The sequence below is a fragment of the Notamacropus eugenii genome, chromosome 5 (genome assembly GCF_028372415.1).
Source record: "Notamacropus eugenii isolate mMacEug1 chromosome 5, mMacEug1.pri_v2, whole genome shotgun sequence".
NCBI classification, from domain to species: Eukaryota; Metazoa; Chordata; class Mammalia; order Diprotodontia; family Macropodidae; genus Notamacropus; species Notamacropus eugenii.
Window position 1 is genome coordinate 59,156,708 of NC_092876.1, and position 18,188 is coordinate 59,174,895.

General features: G+C 42.9%; 1 protein-coding gene across 4 annotated transcripts in view; it reads right to left on the reverse strand.

The window, feature by feature from the left end:
• CAPZB (capping actin protein of muscle Z-line subunit beta) overlaps positions 1–18,188 on the reverse strand; it is a 161,409-nt gene that overhangs the window by 35,572 nt on the left and 107,649 nt on the right. For all 4 annotated transcript variants that reach the window (XM_072609112.1, XM_072609111.1, XM_072609110.1 and 1 more), the window contains exon 4: positions 8,269–8,382. In XM_072609112.1, coding sequence (XP_072465213.1) covers positions 8,269–8,382 — 114 coding nt within the window. The remainder of the gene's footprint in view (positions 1–8,268; positions 8,383–18,188) is intronic.

The following is an 18,188-nucleotide window of genomic DNA, read 5'->3' on the forward strand; positions in this document are numbered from 1 at the left end:
CAGAAAACCAGCTGATGTGGGTCTAAATCTTTCCTACACAATGGATCATCTCTACGGGCAATGGAGGTGGTTTTCTGACAGATGGGCTCTGCTAGGGCTAGTGTTTTTTAGAAAACAAAGTGATCCATCCTCACAACCCAGATGGAGTCACACTTGGAGAGGAAAAATGCTGATTTAATCCACTGATCAACCAGAGATGAGGTCTTCCTTCCTGGACTATCTTTCTTCTTCTCTCCCAGGACCTAAGTTCTAAGGACATTCACCTAAGTGCTCAGGTGAATTAGGAAGGAAAACCTTAGGAAGGAAACTTGGGGTGGGGGAGATGAAAACAACATGCATATAGAAGGGGAAGAGAGTGATGAAATTTAGGATGACCAGAGTTGATATTAACCATTCCCAGGATCAACATTCTAGCTGTCATCTCCTAAGAATTTTTAGCAAACTGACAACTTCAATAAGAACACAGAGTTGGTGGGGGTTGAGCTATCAACAGCTCCCCAATATTTATTCTTGAGGGAAAAATGGTTACCATTACCACACTTCGGTCCTCCTTCTTTACTGATGACAGAATAGGTAGTCAAGAAAGGGCAGACTATTTTGTTAAAAAGGGGAGATGGAATTGGGGGACATGGTGAGTAATAATATGGACCCAGCCTGGGGTGGTTCAAAGGGAACAGTACTTTATCCAGCTCATTTCCTTGCCTATAACCTGCTGCTCTCTCTCTGGCTTGGGGGAGGAGGAGCAATTATAACACAGCACTGGGGCTTTTCATCCATAATTGGAAAATGTTTTGTACAGGTCAGCAGAAGGGATGGCATTTGCTCCTGAATCCATCCCTCCTGGAACCATGCATGAAGCAAGATGGTACCTTCAATGTGGAATGAACACTGGACTAGGGATCAGGAGATCTGGGCAATGGTTCTGGTTCTGCCACTGGAGACACAAAGTCTTCAAGAACTGGAAAGGATCCCAAGGGTCAGTGATTCCTGGAAGAAGCCTGAGGTGAGGTCACTGAGACTCTTCCTGAATGTCTTTGGTAATAAGTCACTCATGAGCCATGTGACCTCAGACAAATCCCTCTGCCTTTCTGGACCTCAGTTTCCCCAACTGTAAAATTAGGGGCCTAGTTTAGGGTATGTCCAGGTTTAAAAAAAAATAACGCATCATAGAACAGAAACCCACATGGATGGTGGCCCAATGACATTTTTTTCCATTTTCATTGCTAAATGATCTCAGCCTGCCAACCTAACCCCTGGCATTAGCAGGTTACATAAAGGTCTCAGCAAGCTGGTGGAAAGGCTGTGCTGGTTTAAAAGTTCACGTGTTAGCTAATTCAGTAAAACACTCACACCGACACCTTATCTTCTCTGGTCCTTTGGGCCAAAATACAGCTCAGTTCAATAAGCATTTATTAAATATCTACTTATGTACAACGTAGAGACACAAACACAAATGAAAACAGCTCCTCATCTCAAGGAGCTTATATTCTACCAAAAGGGAAGAGAAGAAGAAAAAACATGTACCCAGATTAGTAAGTACAAAATACATATTTTTAAAAATTAAACACAAAGCATGCTTTTCTAATCAAGGGATTAGGAAAGACACCATATTAGAGTTGGCATCTAAGCTGAACCTTGAAGGGAGCAATGGATGCCAAGAGGCTGATGGACCCTCAAGGAATGGATAACCTCTAAAGTCCAATTCATCATCACAGGTTCAATGAGTCTAGATGCAGGCTTCGAAGGCCTGCCTTTCAGTCCATCCGCATGACGGCCCACATGAGCCAATTAATTTCACACACTGATCATTTGTTCTGACTCCCTGGAGCGTCAAGTGTTCTTTAAAGAGAATCAGGGATCAAAAAAAGAAGTCATAAGAGAGGATTGTGGCTTTCTCCAGTGAAAATGTTAGCTCGAGAATGAAGGTGATGCTTTCTTCCTGTAGCAAAAAGATGCTCACCAAGGAAATCACCAGCTTTAGCTTTCTGGCAGTGAGTGGCACGTCTACAGGGTGGATTACGTTTCACTTCTAAGTCACTCTCCATTCTTCTAACAATATCTCCAAAAGGACGAGTGAGAAGGACGCACTAATTGCAGTAAAGGTTGGGAGCTAACGGGGATTGATGGAAGGAAAATATCCAAGAAAGCAGAGTGTATTAGGTTATAAAAACTAAAGTTGTCTGATGATAGAATTCTCTCACATGCAACACTTGGTTTTTAGACTAAAGTTGACTAGGAAAGGGGACACTAGGATCTTCCTTTTAAGTTTATTCCAAACCTCTCCTTAGGACTTTGGAGGATGAGACAAAAAAAACAAAAACAAAAACAAAACCCATTCTTAGTGAAGCTTGGCTTGGTTGGCCTTTTCACAATCAAACAAAGATGTTAGCGAACCTGCCTAAACCTAAAGAAAGAGGCTCCCCAGCACCAACCTTTTGTACCCTCAGAGGCCATGCTGCCAAAGAAATCAGATGAATATTGCAGTTACTCCTTCACTAAGGACTCCCACGGAAACCTAACTGTGGTATCAGGCATGGAGATGACCATGGATTCTCATGAAGAGCAGAGCTAGAAAGGCTTGGACACACCTGGCCTGACCCAAAAACTAGCTTCAAGTAATATGGAGAAGTTCATTCATCACGAGAGGCCTGGCCACCAGGAGATGAATTTATTCCAGCCAAAGCCAACTCCAAAAGGATTTTCCTAAGGTATAGATGAGCTTCCAAGTGTACTAATGGAGGGAGTACCTGTTTTGATTAAATACATCTGGGAATATTGGTGCCACAAGACTCAAGTTTAAAGGCTGGCTTTGTTACTTACTACACCATCATGATTATGGCATTTTTCACCTCTATGGGATTGAGTTTTCCACGTGTTAAAAATGAGAAGGGGGATTGGACTTGATAAGGTAGCTAGTTGCTCTGATGGCGAGGGCACCAGACATGGAGTCAGGATGAGGCATGATCAAATCCTGCTTCAGATATAAAGTTAGGTGACTCAGGGCAAGTCACAAATCTCTATATGCCTCATTTGTAAAATGAGAGGGACTGATTTGATCGTCTTTTAAGGTCCTTTCTGGTTTTAAAGCCTGTTTAGTTTGATCTGGTATAGCACAGATCAGTTTCCTTGTCTTGGAGAAGCAATTATTACAAGAGAAAAGAAAGAAAAGGAAATGGAGGGCATGAAAGAAAAAGGAGAGAAGAGAATGGAAGAGTAGAAGAAAAAAAGGGGATGAGAGAAAGGAAGCCAGGGGGCAGTTTTCAGGGGGAAAGTGCACCAGGGTATGGATAAGGGATAAAAATTGTACTAAATGATTTTTTGGGTTCCTTCCACCTCTAAATCCTATCATTTTAAGCACAGTCATAACTGCTACCTTATATTCTTTCAATGACTTGCCTTTGTAAGGTGAGGAAAACAGAAGTAGCAAGGAAGAGATAGTCAATCTTCAAACTCAGTCTTGACCTTATGAATAATCAGAAGTCATAAGAATTCTGGATTACAAGAGAATTAGAAAAAGGTTAAATGGAAATAATGATTCCTCTGCTCTTATGTTTATTCCAGTTTCTGTTCTGCAGGAGGATAAACATCCCTCTCCTAAGGAGACAAAACTGTTCATTTTTCCAGGCTTGGTCCATGATATGAGTACTTCCTGTATACAACAGCATTCTTGTCCTCTACTCAAGATTGGAGAAGTCTCTATCTGTTTCTCTCCTCCCAGGCAGGGCAGAGAGGCCTGGCTGGCATTCTTGAGCTCTATTCAACCTGTCCTCCCAATCCCTTATCTTCTCTAGGAGTGCCATAAAAGTCAACATGTGACAGGATGGCTTTGCCAAAAGCTGAAGACATGTGAAAGGTTTCAAGGTATGGCATTCCTTCACAAACAATGTAGTTTTTACTAAGTCTTTTTTTGTCATAATCAACGACAGGAACACTGCCAGTGCAAAGAGTAAAGTTCAGCATTTTCCTTTCAGTTTAATATTAATACTCCTGAACTTCAGTGGTCACCTGGGTTGGTTGATTTGTTTTTTAAATGCCTGGGCTGGATATGGGTCACAGTGTGCTGACCCTTGTTCTAGAGCATCACCATGTATCCTGATTGGGCTCAGTCTTCCTAGGGAGACAGTTAGTGCTGCCAAATAATTCTCTGCCTGCCCACTACGACTAATACATTTATCCATAGCAGAGGTTCTCATTCTGGGGTACATGAAGCTACTGAAAGATTTGGGTGGGGGTGGGGAGGAGGGTCCAGGAACTTGGATGAGGAAAAATATTACATTTGAAATTTAACATTTCCTTAGATTATTTTACAAAACATTCTTCTGAGAACCTGACCAGCTGTCCCAAAGGGTCCACAACAAACAAAAGGTTAAGGACCCCCAAATCTGGAATATGCTCCCCAACTTACCCAGACCAAAAGAAGAAAAAAAAAACAATTTCTAACCCTAACCCTAAATGCCCTCCCTAAACCCTAAGAATAATTGTGTAGTTAGAAACCGGGATTTTCCAAGTTCAAAGAATCATAGTACTTAATAGAGCTTACAAGGAATCTTAGGGAGTAGGGCAAAACATCTCATTTTATAGATGAAAGAAACTGAAGCTCAGATGGGGAAATGACTTGACCAAGGTCTTACAAGTAGTAAGCAATCAAGCTTAACTAAAACTGAGGATTTCAACTAAAGTCCCCTGACTCTTAATTCCTGATACTTTCCATTATATATCATTAGTTCGATGGTTTGACTCCATTTTTCTCTACAGTTCAACTTAAGCGATTGACATTTAAGACCTCCTCTCACTGTTTATCAAGCAGTTGGGTAAAAACCAAAACTTCCTTGTGTGATATATCTATCATGAGAACTTTGAAGGTAGAACACCAATTAGTTAAACGGATTTATTTACTCTGAGCATCAGAAATGAGCAGCCACTATATGGTGCAGTAGGGGATGAAGGACTGGAGGCTGTACATTATATACAGAGGGGACGCTAACTCATTTCACTTAAACTCAAAGGGAATTGATGTCCTTCCTCAGAGCCCAACTGACAACCATGTCTGACTAACTGAAATCTGAAACTTCTTGCAGTATCGATAGGATCCTGCTGCCATCAGTTTGTGCTTTAGAGCCCCAAAAATTAGGCATTAAAAAGCAAAGTATGGGCTTTTTTTGTGTGTCATGGAACATCACGGTATCAGCTGAATATACTATAAAATTCTCTAAACGAGACCCTGCCTGAGCTCCACTTCCTACTGATTTCGATTCTGGGCCCAGTTCATTGTCCAACTGTAGCACCCATCCAGTCCACAAGTTTTTATTAATTGTCCATTGTCGGCTAGCCAACAACAAGCACGCAAAGATGGCTCCAGTTAGTAGGTTACCTATCCAATGGCAGGGCAGGACCCAGACAGTCACCATTTTCACCTACTTGTTTTTCCAAAGCTAGACTCATCTCTTTCTTACGTAAGAGAAATGACATAAAAGATACCATCATCAAGTTTCGCACAAAGGAAGATTTAGGGGTGGGGAAAGCTATAACAAGAAAAGACTGGGGTAAAAAACAGAAGGCACCAGAATAAAACTTCATCTAAAAAATATATTATTGAGGACATCCTGATAACTAGAAAAGGAGACAGGCTGGTTACACTGTGAGAGTGCAGGATAGACAGCCAGCCTCCAGTGCACTGGATGAATCCTCCAGAAAAATACTGCAGAAGGCATGGATAAGCAGTGTACAGAATGAGAAAGCATGACCTGACTCTCACTGAGTCCAACAACAATGGAAAGAATATCCTTGCTCATCACATGTGCCAAAGGGCTTTGGGCTCTAGCTACTCCTGTCTTCTTTGCAGTCTCCCCTAAGTATATTTGACTTTGAATCTGCCCTGTGAGAAGAGTCTGCGGACCTGGATTCAAATCTCACCTCTGGCACTTACCGCCTCTGTGTGACCTCAGGCAAGTCCCTCACTCTTCTTGGGCTTTGGTTTTCTTGTGAGTAAAACAAGGAGGTTGGACAAAGTGGATTTTAAGGTCCCTTTTGGCTCTGGTGCTATGCTTCATCATGTAATGGGATGCACTGAGGTGCAGGTACATTCATTCATTAGGAGCAGCCTCCAATCTGCTCTGGATCCCTGCCCTAGTACCAAGAATGGGACAGGTACTAAGTGGGATAAGGACAAAATGTGTGATGAATCAGGCAATAAATCTAGCTGAGGGCAAGAGACAACATCTCAGTCCCATGCAGACTCAGCTACACAAGTAGAGCTGGCCCTGAGAGAAGCTAACGTGCACTGCGGCAGACTGCCCTGTGCCCTACAGGATGTTCCCCCTAGGGTCCAGACCCCATCATCAGAGATGCATCTGTAGAGGCTTCTGCTATTCTGAAAGTCCTGACATGGGCAAACGGGAAGCAAAAATATAAAGAGCAACAAGTCAGTGCTTGGGAAATCAAGACAAGCAGGAAGGTTCTTGGGATTGCCTTCAATTTTGACTTCTCAATCTCCCTTTTCAGTTTAAACTTATTTTCTCCATCCAACTGAGGAAGGCTCACTCTTGGGGAAGCACTTTCCTAAGTTATGGGATGCAAGAAGATAAAGTGATTGAAGTTACAAAACAAGAAATACAAAGGACAGGAACAGCTCCTTTATTCAAAATGAGTATGTCATGAGCCATCCTGTACATGGGTGTTTCTCAGAGAGCTGAAGGTGCCATTTTGGGAGACAAGACTTGTGGGGTCATGGCTATAGGAATCTTCTGGTAGGAGAACTTGTTCCACTGATGAAGCTCATGAATTCATCTAGAATGTAAAGCTGGAAAAGGCTATTTTGGGTAGGAAATAGTTCAATGAATTGCCCATGGTTATATATGTATGGAAAAATGCCATAATTAATGCATATCAGAGGCAGGATCTGAACCCAGGTCTTCCTGTCTTGGCAGAGGCAAGGCCTCTACCCATTGTGCCTACCTCTCACAACTAAGCTGACTCTTCCTTTAAAAGTCCCTTTTCAACGCTGTGATTTCATTGGTGGGGACTGTGTCTTCTTGACTGTGGATCAAAATTCCTCCAGGTCTTAGAGGTTAGTCACAAACCCCGGGCACCCCAAGACATCACTACCTTCTGGACAGCTTTCTGAGGAGGGCTCCTTCCAGGTGAAAATTGTATTCTGAACTAATGATTTTCAGTGGGACTCTGCCTAAAATACACTATACTTACGTAACAGTATAGGCTAAACCCACTTTGCCCGTCACAATGATGACGCTGAATCATTATTCTGATCCTTAACTATTAGTCAGTGCAATTATCTTTGACAATCTTGTGCATCCTTTATTATAGAAAGCAATGATTCCCTAAAGGACCACCAGAGGGCACATTGTAAGCATCCATTATCGCTTGGATTGCCTTTTATTGTAGTTATTCTGTCTCTTCCTTTGATTAGAAGTCACAGCCCACCAGGCTCTCAGAGTACCTGTCCTTAACAATGTCACACACGCACACACAGACACCCCCCCCCCCCACACGCACAGACACACACACACACACCAATCACATAGCTCTTTTTGACAGTTAAGAGTTCTTTTCCTGCTACTTCTAAGGAAGAGACTTAGATGGTTTTGTCTTTTTTAAGTCCAACTTCCAGGAATAGAAGATACTACCATTTTTAACCTACTTCTTTTTTGTCCTTACTCATTCTGCTACATCACAGGTGTTATGTGGTCTTACGGGAGAGGCATAAGAGGAGAAAAAGAGGGAGAGATGAAGGAGAGGAGGGAACAAAGGAGGGAGGGAAGAGGGAAGGGAGGGAAGAAGAGAAGAAGGGAGGAAGATAAGATTATTCCAGACAATATGACACTGTACAAAGATGTGTCTATGGGCTCATGCATGTGGGGCCATAAAGAATACAAAGCAGCACACGTCAAGTCTCTCCCAACGAAGGGGCTGGGAGAGGTCACATTATTCAAGTCTCAGTTATCATGTGATCTGAGAGCAGTGACACCCCCCATCCCCTCAGGACATCATAACAAAGTTTAACTGAGTAAGTACTAATATAATCTTAGATTTATATGGTAGTTTCTCCCAAGGAGCATACAGTGCCTTGCTCCCAAGGAGCTATTTTAAATTGGCTACATTACCATACTGGTATTTCTTATGCCTACAATCAAGTCTCAAAGATATCAAATTGATTAAGGGAAACTGGCAGGAAACAGCCCGGATTCTTGTTCCCATATCTGATTTACCCACATGCCAAGCCCCGGCTCTGGGAGGATCTAACCAACTCACAGGTCTCGGTACTGGTCAAAGGCATTGTTGGCTTCTACCTCCAGCTTGCGCAGGCGAGCAGATGGCATGGCCCCATCTTCCAATGGAGGGTCATACCTGTTGCTCCAAGGTGACCTGCAAGGAGAGGAATACAAGGATGAGCCCATATCAATTGGTCTTTGCTGGAAACAAAGCCCTGAACAGTAGAGCCAAGACCCAAGCTGATGATACCAGAAGTATGCCATTATTCACGGTTAAATATCTGTGGGGAACCATAGCAACAAATAACTCTGGTGGGAAATTCTCAGATAATTTGTACAACATGGACACTCAAAACATGTTTATGGAGCTTTCCTCTTGATTTGGTGACAATGGAAGAAAACAGGCCACACAAAAACTGGTTATAAAAACTGAGAATTGACATTACTTAACCAAGAGGACATCTGGAGGGGAGGAAAATTCGAATATCTGGACTCCTCTTTTCTGGTCTCAGCAAGAACCAGGAATAAAGGATCTAAGTAACAGAGAGGTAGAGCTCAGCTTCCTAACAAGGAGAGCCCTTCAAAGCCAATGGCCTGCCTTCCTGGTCCAGAGCCCCTTCCTCCAGCCGATATTCCCACAAAGAGGAGACAAACACTCCACTGGTCAGACCTGTTGTTAAGGGATTCTTAGAGATGGACTGAGACTGGTGATCTATAAAGTCCCTTTCTACTCGAAGATTCAGTCAAAAATGGTATCCCTGTGGGGGTTAAGGTAATGTAATACAAATTCCCTCATGCATAATCTAAATGTGCTCTGAAGCATTCTAACTGGTTAGATGGCCTAGGTGGGGAGTAGATGGGTAGATTGGGGCTGGGGGTATTTAGCATTTCCCAAAGCAAAGGATTAGCTATTGGCTGAACAACTCTATTACTACTGTTGCTGTTGAGTCATTTCAGTCCTGTCCAACTCTTTGTGATCCCACTTGGAGTTTTCCTGGCAGAGACACTGGAGTGGTTTGCCATTTCCCTCTCCAGCTCATGTTACAGATGAGGAAACTGAGGCAAGTGGGGTTAAGTAACTTGCCCAGGGTTACACAGCTGGTAAGTGTCTGAGGCCAGATTTGAACCCAGGTCCTCTACAGAATGCCAAGGCTGGCATTCTAATTACTGGCCCACCTCGCTGCCCCCTATTACTACCTCAGCAATGCCTAACTTCATCAATGGGGGGATACTGCCATCTCTCCCAACTGCAGACTAAAACTGTTCCAGAATACTAACAACGAGCAATAGTCACGAAAGTAACTAAAGCGAGCTCTTCAGACATGACCTCATTTGGGCTTCACAATCATCTGATGAATTAGGGACCAGAGGCATTAGCCTCATTTCACAGATGGAGAAACTGATTCATAGAAGGAAAGAAATCTGTGCAGAATCAGTTTCAGGACTTCTTGGCCCCAGATTCAGCATCTTGTCTAATGCTTAAATGCAAAGTCACTGTGGTCAAAACCCCCCACAGCCCACTGCCCTGTAGCCTGGCTGGTGATGCGCCTCTCCAAGCTCAGGCCATGTGTCCTCAGAGGAGATACACAGGCCAGCTCTCCAAGCCCTCCCAGGGTATGGTAAGACCTGGTGGAACTTGCACACCCCTGGCATGGAAATGAGATCCAATGAGACACCAGAGCAGACTTTAATAGAGGTATTATAATCATCATTATCATCTGGAATTAATTTATTAAAGCTTCTTCATGGTATGGAGATGACTTTGAGTTCCTGAAGTCTATGCCATCTGTACAAGTTATGGTAAAATGCTCTCAAAGGCTGTGAGAAAAGGACAGTCCAAAGGCTAGCCGAGATCCCTGAAAGACACACTGCTAGAAGGTCGGCTATCACGAGATTACTCTTCGGCCAGAGAAATGCATGAGCTATTTACTGAGGCACACAGTGATCTCTGGTTCATATGAAGGTTGAGGGATGACAACATACCAACATAATCCCAGATGAATAGAGGCTGCTTCTCCTGGCCATCCCAATGGCTCCCAGTCCTCTGAATGCCAGGCATATAAAATCCATTAAGTAATGAGAACCAGCTTCTCTTTAACACAAATACTAGCTGGGATATATATTTTTTCCTTTTAAATGCATTTCGCCACATCAGGAAAACATTTAATCACAAAGAATGGCTTGAATGAGGACTGTAAACTGAGGACTACTCATTAATTCTTGCAGGTGGGATTCAATGGGCTGGGTTTTCAGAGAAAGGAAGAGTATTAAAAAATGAAGGAGGAGGGGAGAGAAGAGGAGGACGGGTAGTACAGAGACTTCAGGTTTCAAAATCTTACCATTCCCATGGTATGAAACCCACACTAACTTATTTCCCCTGAGTACAACAAATCTTCAAACATCTTCCTGGATTTCTAAACACCCTTGACTTCTGCTTTAGGACCGTTTGTTAAGGACAATAGCAGCAGCAGCATCCAATCCTTTGAGCCTGTCAATCTCCACTGTACTTCTCCACACACAAGAACCAATGGTTACCCAATATTCAGGGAGTCAATGAATACATTTTCATATCCAATTCTAAACATAAGGGTAACTAAGTTGGATTTCAAGCTTCTCCTGAATTTGTTGGCAATGGAGGACGGGGGGAGGGGAAGGGAGGAGTGACCACATTTGGCGTCTAGGCAGGTGAGAGTTTGGCTCTTTGGGTGGCAGTCCCTACAGCTGACCAAAAGCAGCTGGGCCCTTTGGAACCTATTACTTACAAGGAGATCATTTTCTCCACTTACCATAATGCTGGTTCAGATTTTGCAAAAATCAAAGCAAAACAGAAGAAAAAGAAGGAAGGTTTCCCCCCACCCCCTGGCTAACTAGCTGTAGGTTTCACACCCCTCTCAGTGGTTAGGGTGAGCACCAAAGAAATCACAGGACAGGGCTACAGACAATAGTACAAGGAACCTGAAGGAGGAAGGAAGGCAGAGAGTACTTAGCCAACCTCTAGCCTTTCTACATGGTCATCTGAGGGTATCACACTTCAGATCAATTCAACACAATTCAAGCACCTACTATGTACCAAGCATGGGGCTAGACACGGGAGCAGATAAAACAAAAGGTTCCTGCCTTTTAAGTAATGGAGAATCCGTCTCTGACCCCATTAAGTGTCAGAGGGCTAGGATGAAGCTTAAGAACTCTAAATGTATTGGAAACTGATGAACAGGTGAAAGAGGGAACCATTGAAAAGAGAAGTAAAGCAGCATGGTGGAAGTGATGAGAAGACCTGAAGGTGAGCTCCAGCTTGCGTATTTACTAGCTGGGTGATCCTCACCTTTTGGAGTCTATCTCCTCATTTGTAAAGCGGAAATTAGAATACTTTACACATCCCACCCTCCACTAGGGTTGTGAAGAATGCTTTGAAAGACTTAAAAGTATTACAGAAATAGGAATTTACTGTGAAAACCATTCTCAACTCTACCAGCCCAAACTCTAACAAGAAGACAGAGTGGGGCAGAGAATAGGAGTGGAGCAAATCTACACGAGTGTGATTAAATCTAAAAAGCATCAAAGGCAGATGTTCACAGTAGGGGTGGAGGTGGAGGAAAGCAGGAAATGGAAGAGACAACCCTTACGTCCCACTGGAAGCCCTCAGGAGACATTCCAGAATTCCATGGTGGTAACTCTCGGAATGAACCTGAAGACAGAGAGGGCAAATGGTTACCCTGCTGAGTGATATTTAGAACAAACATTTGAACACCGGACCCAACATAGATCATCTCTTTTCCTTAAATGTCAGAAGAGAAACACAGCAGGAGAGGTTGTCCCACAGTTCCCCACATTCAAGCAAGCAAAGGTGGTATGTATGGCAGAATGTATGCAGAAGCACAGCCCACCTCTGAAAAGAATGAGCAGTGTGACTGGGGGCAAGTGGATGGACTTCTCTGGGTCTCTTACTCTACAAAACAACAGTGAATATCTATATAATGCTTTAAGGTTTGCAAAGTACTTTACAAATATCATCTCATTTGAACCTCACAACAGGCCTAGAAAGTAGGTACTACATTATGATTTCCATTTTACAGATGAGGAAACTGAGGCAGATAAAGGTTAGATGATCTGTCCAGGATCGCACACCCAATGTCTGATAGAGAATTTGAACCCAGGTCTTCCTGACTCCAGGCCTAGCACTCCACCTACTAGGTCAGGTCACCTGCCTAAAATGAGGGGAGAGGTTCTTGGGGATCTGAACCCTTATTAAAGGCGGGTCTGAGACGTCACTTGCTGCTCTCCAGATGCATCCTTTGTAGATGTTATCCTGAGCAGACACACAGACGTTTTCCTCATATTCCTAGAATCTAGGTAACACTATAAAAAATGTCTGTTGAGTTGAACTGAATAAATGGCACCCCCAAAAAGCAACTGAGTACACCTGAGTCCTGCTTGTTTCAGCTTTAAGTGATAGGACACACAGCAGGGGATCTAGAAGGTCCGTGTCACGGTAAGTGTTAGAACTGGTAATGAATTTAATCCTAAAATCAAAGGACTTTATCCAAGCCTCTGATATAATACAAACAGAAGCCAGGACTTATATAGCAAGTTAAACTACAAAGTGCTTTACAAATACTATTTCATCCGACTGTTACAACAACCTTGGAAGGTAGGTGCTATTATTATCCCCATTTTACAGATGAGGAAAGGAAGGGAGACAGAAGTTAAGTGACTTGCCCAGGGTCACACCCCCTAGATCTGAACTCAGGACTTCCTGACTCCAGGGCCCAGTGCTCCATCCTCTGAGCCACCTAGCTGCCTCTATTTTATAGAGGAAATATCAAAGGCCCTAGAAGGGAAATGCCCTCTGCATGGTGAACATGCCCAAAAAAGGCAGGGTCAGAGCCTGGGGTGGTTCTCCAGATTTCTAGCACAGTGCCCTCTTCTGATTCCTGAGGTGGGCAAGGAAACAAAATGAGGATCCCCAATGGGTTTTGTTTAAAGGATGTTTGATCAGACCAAGATGATCCAACAGACCGAGATGATCCAATCTCTTTTGCAGACAGTGGGCCTGGAATTTTTAAGAAACCTATAACTTACATTTCTCCTGGCTCAGAGAACAGGACATTTCAAGCCTCTATTCTTGGAGCCAGGCATAATTGTAATTGGAAAAAAAAATCTTAACACTACCCCAAATATTTTTAGTGGAAGGGGCACTCTGCACACATTTAAGAGCTTAAATCGAGGCTGTCTGAAACAAGACAGATGGACAAGAACGCTTAGATTTCAAAAGTCAGGCTTTTCATTTCCCTCCCTGAGAATGCTTTTTATTTCAGCTAACAGGTCTCACACAGTGTTGTTGGCAACAGCCATTCCATAAGGATTCCATTTAAGCAAACTATCAAACATAGTTAAGATGGAAATGTGTGGAGAAAGTCAAAAGGCCTTGAAGTCTTTCATCAAAAAAATCAGAGAATCTCAGAGCTAGCAGGGACCTCGAGGGTCATCTCACCAAATCACAGCCACTTCACTGGAGTAAAAATGTGAAGCTGGTTGACATCTTCCCCCATCCCCCCAAGATGCCTCTTTCCTCTCTGCCAATTCTGAGTGGCCAGCCAGCAGAGTTACTAGATTTGGGATCAGAGGACAGGGTTCAAGGTCAAGCCCTGTCACTTATCAGCTGTGTGACTGTAAGTGCGACAGTCTACATCTCTGGGGCTCAGTTTCATCAAATATCAAAGGAATGTATAATGGATTAAATGATATCAAATGGTCCTTTTAATGTCAGTATCTATAATCCTATGACTTTAAGTAATGATACTTACTCCCCCCCAAGGCAACTCCTATTTCTGGATAGTTCTAGCTGCTATTATTAAGGGCTGGGGAGAAATAAAAAGACAATGTTCTCTGCCTTGCCATGTCGACCCCACAAAGAACTGAGAACTCCCAGGTATTCCTGTCATGATATAAGAATATAAATAGTGGGAAAGGGAGAGTCATCAAACTGGAAGCAGAAGATCTGAGTTTAATTCCAGCCTTGACACTAATAAAATGTGCGACTTCAGATAATTCATTTTTTACTCAGGAATTATTTCAAATTGTAAAAATAAAGGGGTGCTGCTGGATTATTCCTTGTGGCTCTAGAAATTCTGACTCTATATAAAGGACAGCTGCTCCAACTCTGCAAGGAAGGTGTGACTTTGTTTCTTTAAATGGTAAGGGTCTCCCCACAGGATTCTACTGTCCAAAGCTATTACATCAAAAGCTAGAATTTTCACGTTAAAAGAAAAAGGTGAGAAGAGTATGAAGGGGAAAAGAAAGGGAAGTCTTTCAAGATAAAGGCCTATGCTGAAAGGGCTGAACACATACAGTGAGTGACTGGAGTTCTGCTGTTCAGCCTGAGACACTAAGGAGCAGGAAAAAAGCCCAAACTGTAAACTGGGGCTTGACTCCCTTTGACTCTTCCTTGAGGTCAGAGGTCATGAGAAAACATGAATGGACTGAGGTTTCTATGGTGCTATGCTTTCAAGGGGATTCTCAGAAAGCTCCCAGAGCTCAGGAAATTCTAGTCTGAGGCTTAGAGCATAAGAAGAACAAGGAGAAAAGATAGCTCAGAAAACTGAATCCCAACTTAGAGGAAATCTGAGGAGGGCAGAACTCACCAAGACCTAGGTGCTTCTTCGAAAAGACTATCAGAGCTGGGAGGACCCTTAGAACACAGGATGTCAGAACTGGGAGGGCCCTTAGAATCCAGGATGTCAGAGCTGAGAGGGCCCTTAGAACCCAAGATGTCAGAACTGGGAAGAGCTTTAGCAACTAGTTCAACCCTTATCTTTTGCTAGGTGAAGCTGAAAACAGGAAAGACAAGGGTCTTTACAATCATATAGCAAATCAGTAACAGCACTAGGTTGTTCTGTTAAATAACCTCTAAAGTCCTTTTTACTTTTCGAAGTCAATGGTTCATGCTCATCAACTGGAGAATTGAGAAAGTGCTAAACAAGGTATGGTATACGTCTGTGATGGAACACCACTGTGCTGAAAGAAACGATGAGCTGGTTGATGTTAGAAAAACATGGGAAGACTTGTATGAAACAATCAAGAGCAGAACCAAGAGAACACTGTATACAGTAAAAGTAACGTTCACAAAGAACAACTGTGAACAATTAAATTATTCTGAGTATTATAAATACTCATATCAACTGCAAAAGACCGATAAAAGAAGATGCTCTGCATCTCCAAAGATAGCACTGATGAATCTGTGTCAAAAATTGGCCCTCTCTAATATGGGGAAGGGAGACAGTGTGAAACTTAAAATGTAACCAAAAAAAAATAAAAATTTTAAAGAAACCAATGGTTCTCTTTGTGTCTGGCTGTTCTTTCCTGTCATTCTTCTGTTCTCCTCTTTCTTTCCCTCTTTTCTCCTTCCTAGGCTTTAGGTCATGGCTGGGATGTCATTCTGCCCATCCTGGGCTGATGGATGATCCTGGTGGTTGAGGGGGCTCAAATGCTCACCCACAGCAGAAAACCTAGGCCCAGTTTTGGGAAGCGTCCTGATACCCCAGGTCACTCAGAGCTCTCCAGTCAGCATTCTGTCACACCCCTCACTCACTGAGTGCGCAAACTGAACCTGTCACGAACAACCTACAATGGGCATGTGGACACCATGAGGCCACAGACCGATATCACACCATCAGTGACCCCCTTTTCTAAAGGACTTCATGCTTTACAGAATACTCTCCTCACAGCATCTCCACAGGGTTGTTTGTCCTCTGATTTTGGAGAGGACCAATGACAGCACAGAGATATCTCAACTCATGTGTGAATTAGATTTAAGTGAGGCACAGTTTAAGTCCCATGGCAAGACCAAAGTCAGGATGAATGGGATGGCCCAGGGCACTGTAGACAACCATGGCATCTCGTGCTCTGACCAAGCTCTAAACACTGCACAATACCCACTTCAGCCACCTTCATGGCCACTGAAACAAACTGTTCTCATTCGCCCATTCTGCGAAGTCTTCACATGGTTGGGGTAGATACCCCAGTAATTTAGCCTGTCTGCTGAGACAGTTTATTAGAGTGTGGCTGCTGTTCATGCTAAGGCTTCCTGGAATTACAGGTGAGAGCTGAGTGAAAGTGGACACCAAATGTGGGTGAGCAGTCCTCACACAAGAGGTGCTAGTCCTTTCTTAACACCCCCCCACACTCTGTTGGGTTTTATAGATGAGTAAACTGAGGCTTTGAGAGACTGTCCAAGACAACACAACATCAGATCACAGTTCAGTGACACTGAGTAGGCCCACATAAACTCAGCGTGATGTCACACACACTCAGGTGGCTTTCTGGGTGGCTTTCCATATCTTAATGAAACCTTGGGGCTGGCTGTGCCATTCCAATTACAGTCAAAACAGGGCAGCAGGCCCGAGAGGGCAAACTGTTTTAAGTGGTCAGTTCTTGCAATGGTCCACAATCAGTAATTAATTGTGCTAAGAGTGCAGTCTGAGAAGAGCTGTCTTTGGACTTTGATCGGGAGGCCTGAAGAGGATACTTTGGTTCACATCTATATATAAATCCTTGCTAGGGCTAGGCACTGGAGAATTTTGCCATTAAAGCAAAATGCTAAGTTTTTTTTTTATAACAATTGCTGTTGCTCAGTGAAGTCATTGAGATTTTAACAGAAGCTTCTGATAACGTACATGTGCAAATGTGCGTATACATGTTGCTATCTGTAGGTCAGAAATGGGTAACTCTGTATATGAGCTGGCCCATATTCAAACAGGAAGACAAGACCTGTTCATGTACAGAAAAAAAAAATTAAGCCTGGGGCTTAAAAAGCAATAGTACTAATAAAAATGCTTGATTTAGCTAAAAAAGTCCAAAAAATGAAACTAATGAAAATAAATAGTTCCACATGTCTTTATAAGGTTCCTATTAGTCAGTCAGTTGATAAGCATTTGTTAAGAGTCTGGGATATAATGAATGCACTGTTGGTGGAGTTATGGACTGATCCAACCATTCTGGAGAGCAATTTGAAACTATGCCCAAAGGCCTATAAAGCTGTGCCATACTCTTTGATCCAGCAATACCACTGCTAGGTCTACATCCCAAAGATATCCAAAAAAGGGGAAAAAGACCTATTTGTACAAAAATACTTCCAGCAGCTCTTTTTGTGGTGGCTAAGAATTGGAAATCAAGGGGATACCCCAATTGATATTGGGGAATGACTAAATAAGCTGTGGTATATGATTGCAATAGAATGTTATCATGTTATAAGAAATAACAAGCAGGATGGTTTCTGAAAAACCTGGGAAGACTGACATGAACTGATTCAGAGTAAAGTGAGAAGAACCAGGAGAATTTGTACACAGTAACAGCAGTACTGTTCAATGAAGAACTATAAATGACTTAGTTATTCTCACCAATACAATGATCCAAGACAATGCAGGGACATATGATGAAGTGTACTGTTTGCCTCCAGAGAGAGAACTGATGCTGACTGAATACAGACGGAAGAAAGCTATCCATGCTAACTCACTTTCTCTTTTTTTCTTCCTTCCTTCCTTTTTCTCTCTTTCATTCTTCTTCTTCTGTTCAGGCCTTCCTGTACAAAATGACTGACATGGAAATCTTTTACAGGACTGAGCATGCACAGCCTCTATCCGGCTGCTCACTGTCTCAGGAAGAAAGGGAGTTTGGGAACTCAAAACTTTCAATAAAAGTGTTAAATAAATCGTGCCATTTCTGGGCAGGGCGGGGAGGGAAGAAAAAGGAACTTAGACGACAACTCTGACGTGCACTAGAAAGTTGTGTGCAGCAGATTCTCAGTCTCATGTGCACTCATCTCTGTTATTATACTATGTTATGGAGATGCTTGTTTTATTGCATAAATTAAGAATAAATAAATAAAAGAGTCTGGGATACAAAGAGAGGCAAAATACAATTCTTGCCCTCGGGGTAGACAACAAGCAATAACAGATGGGATCT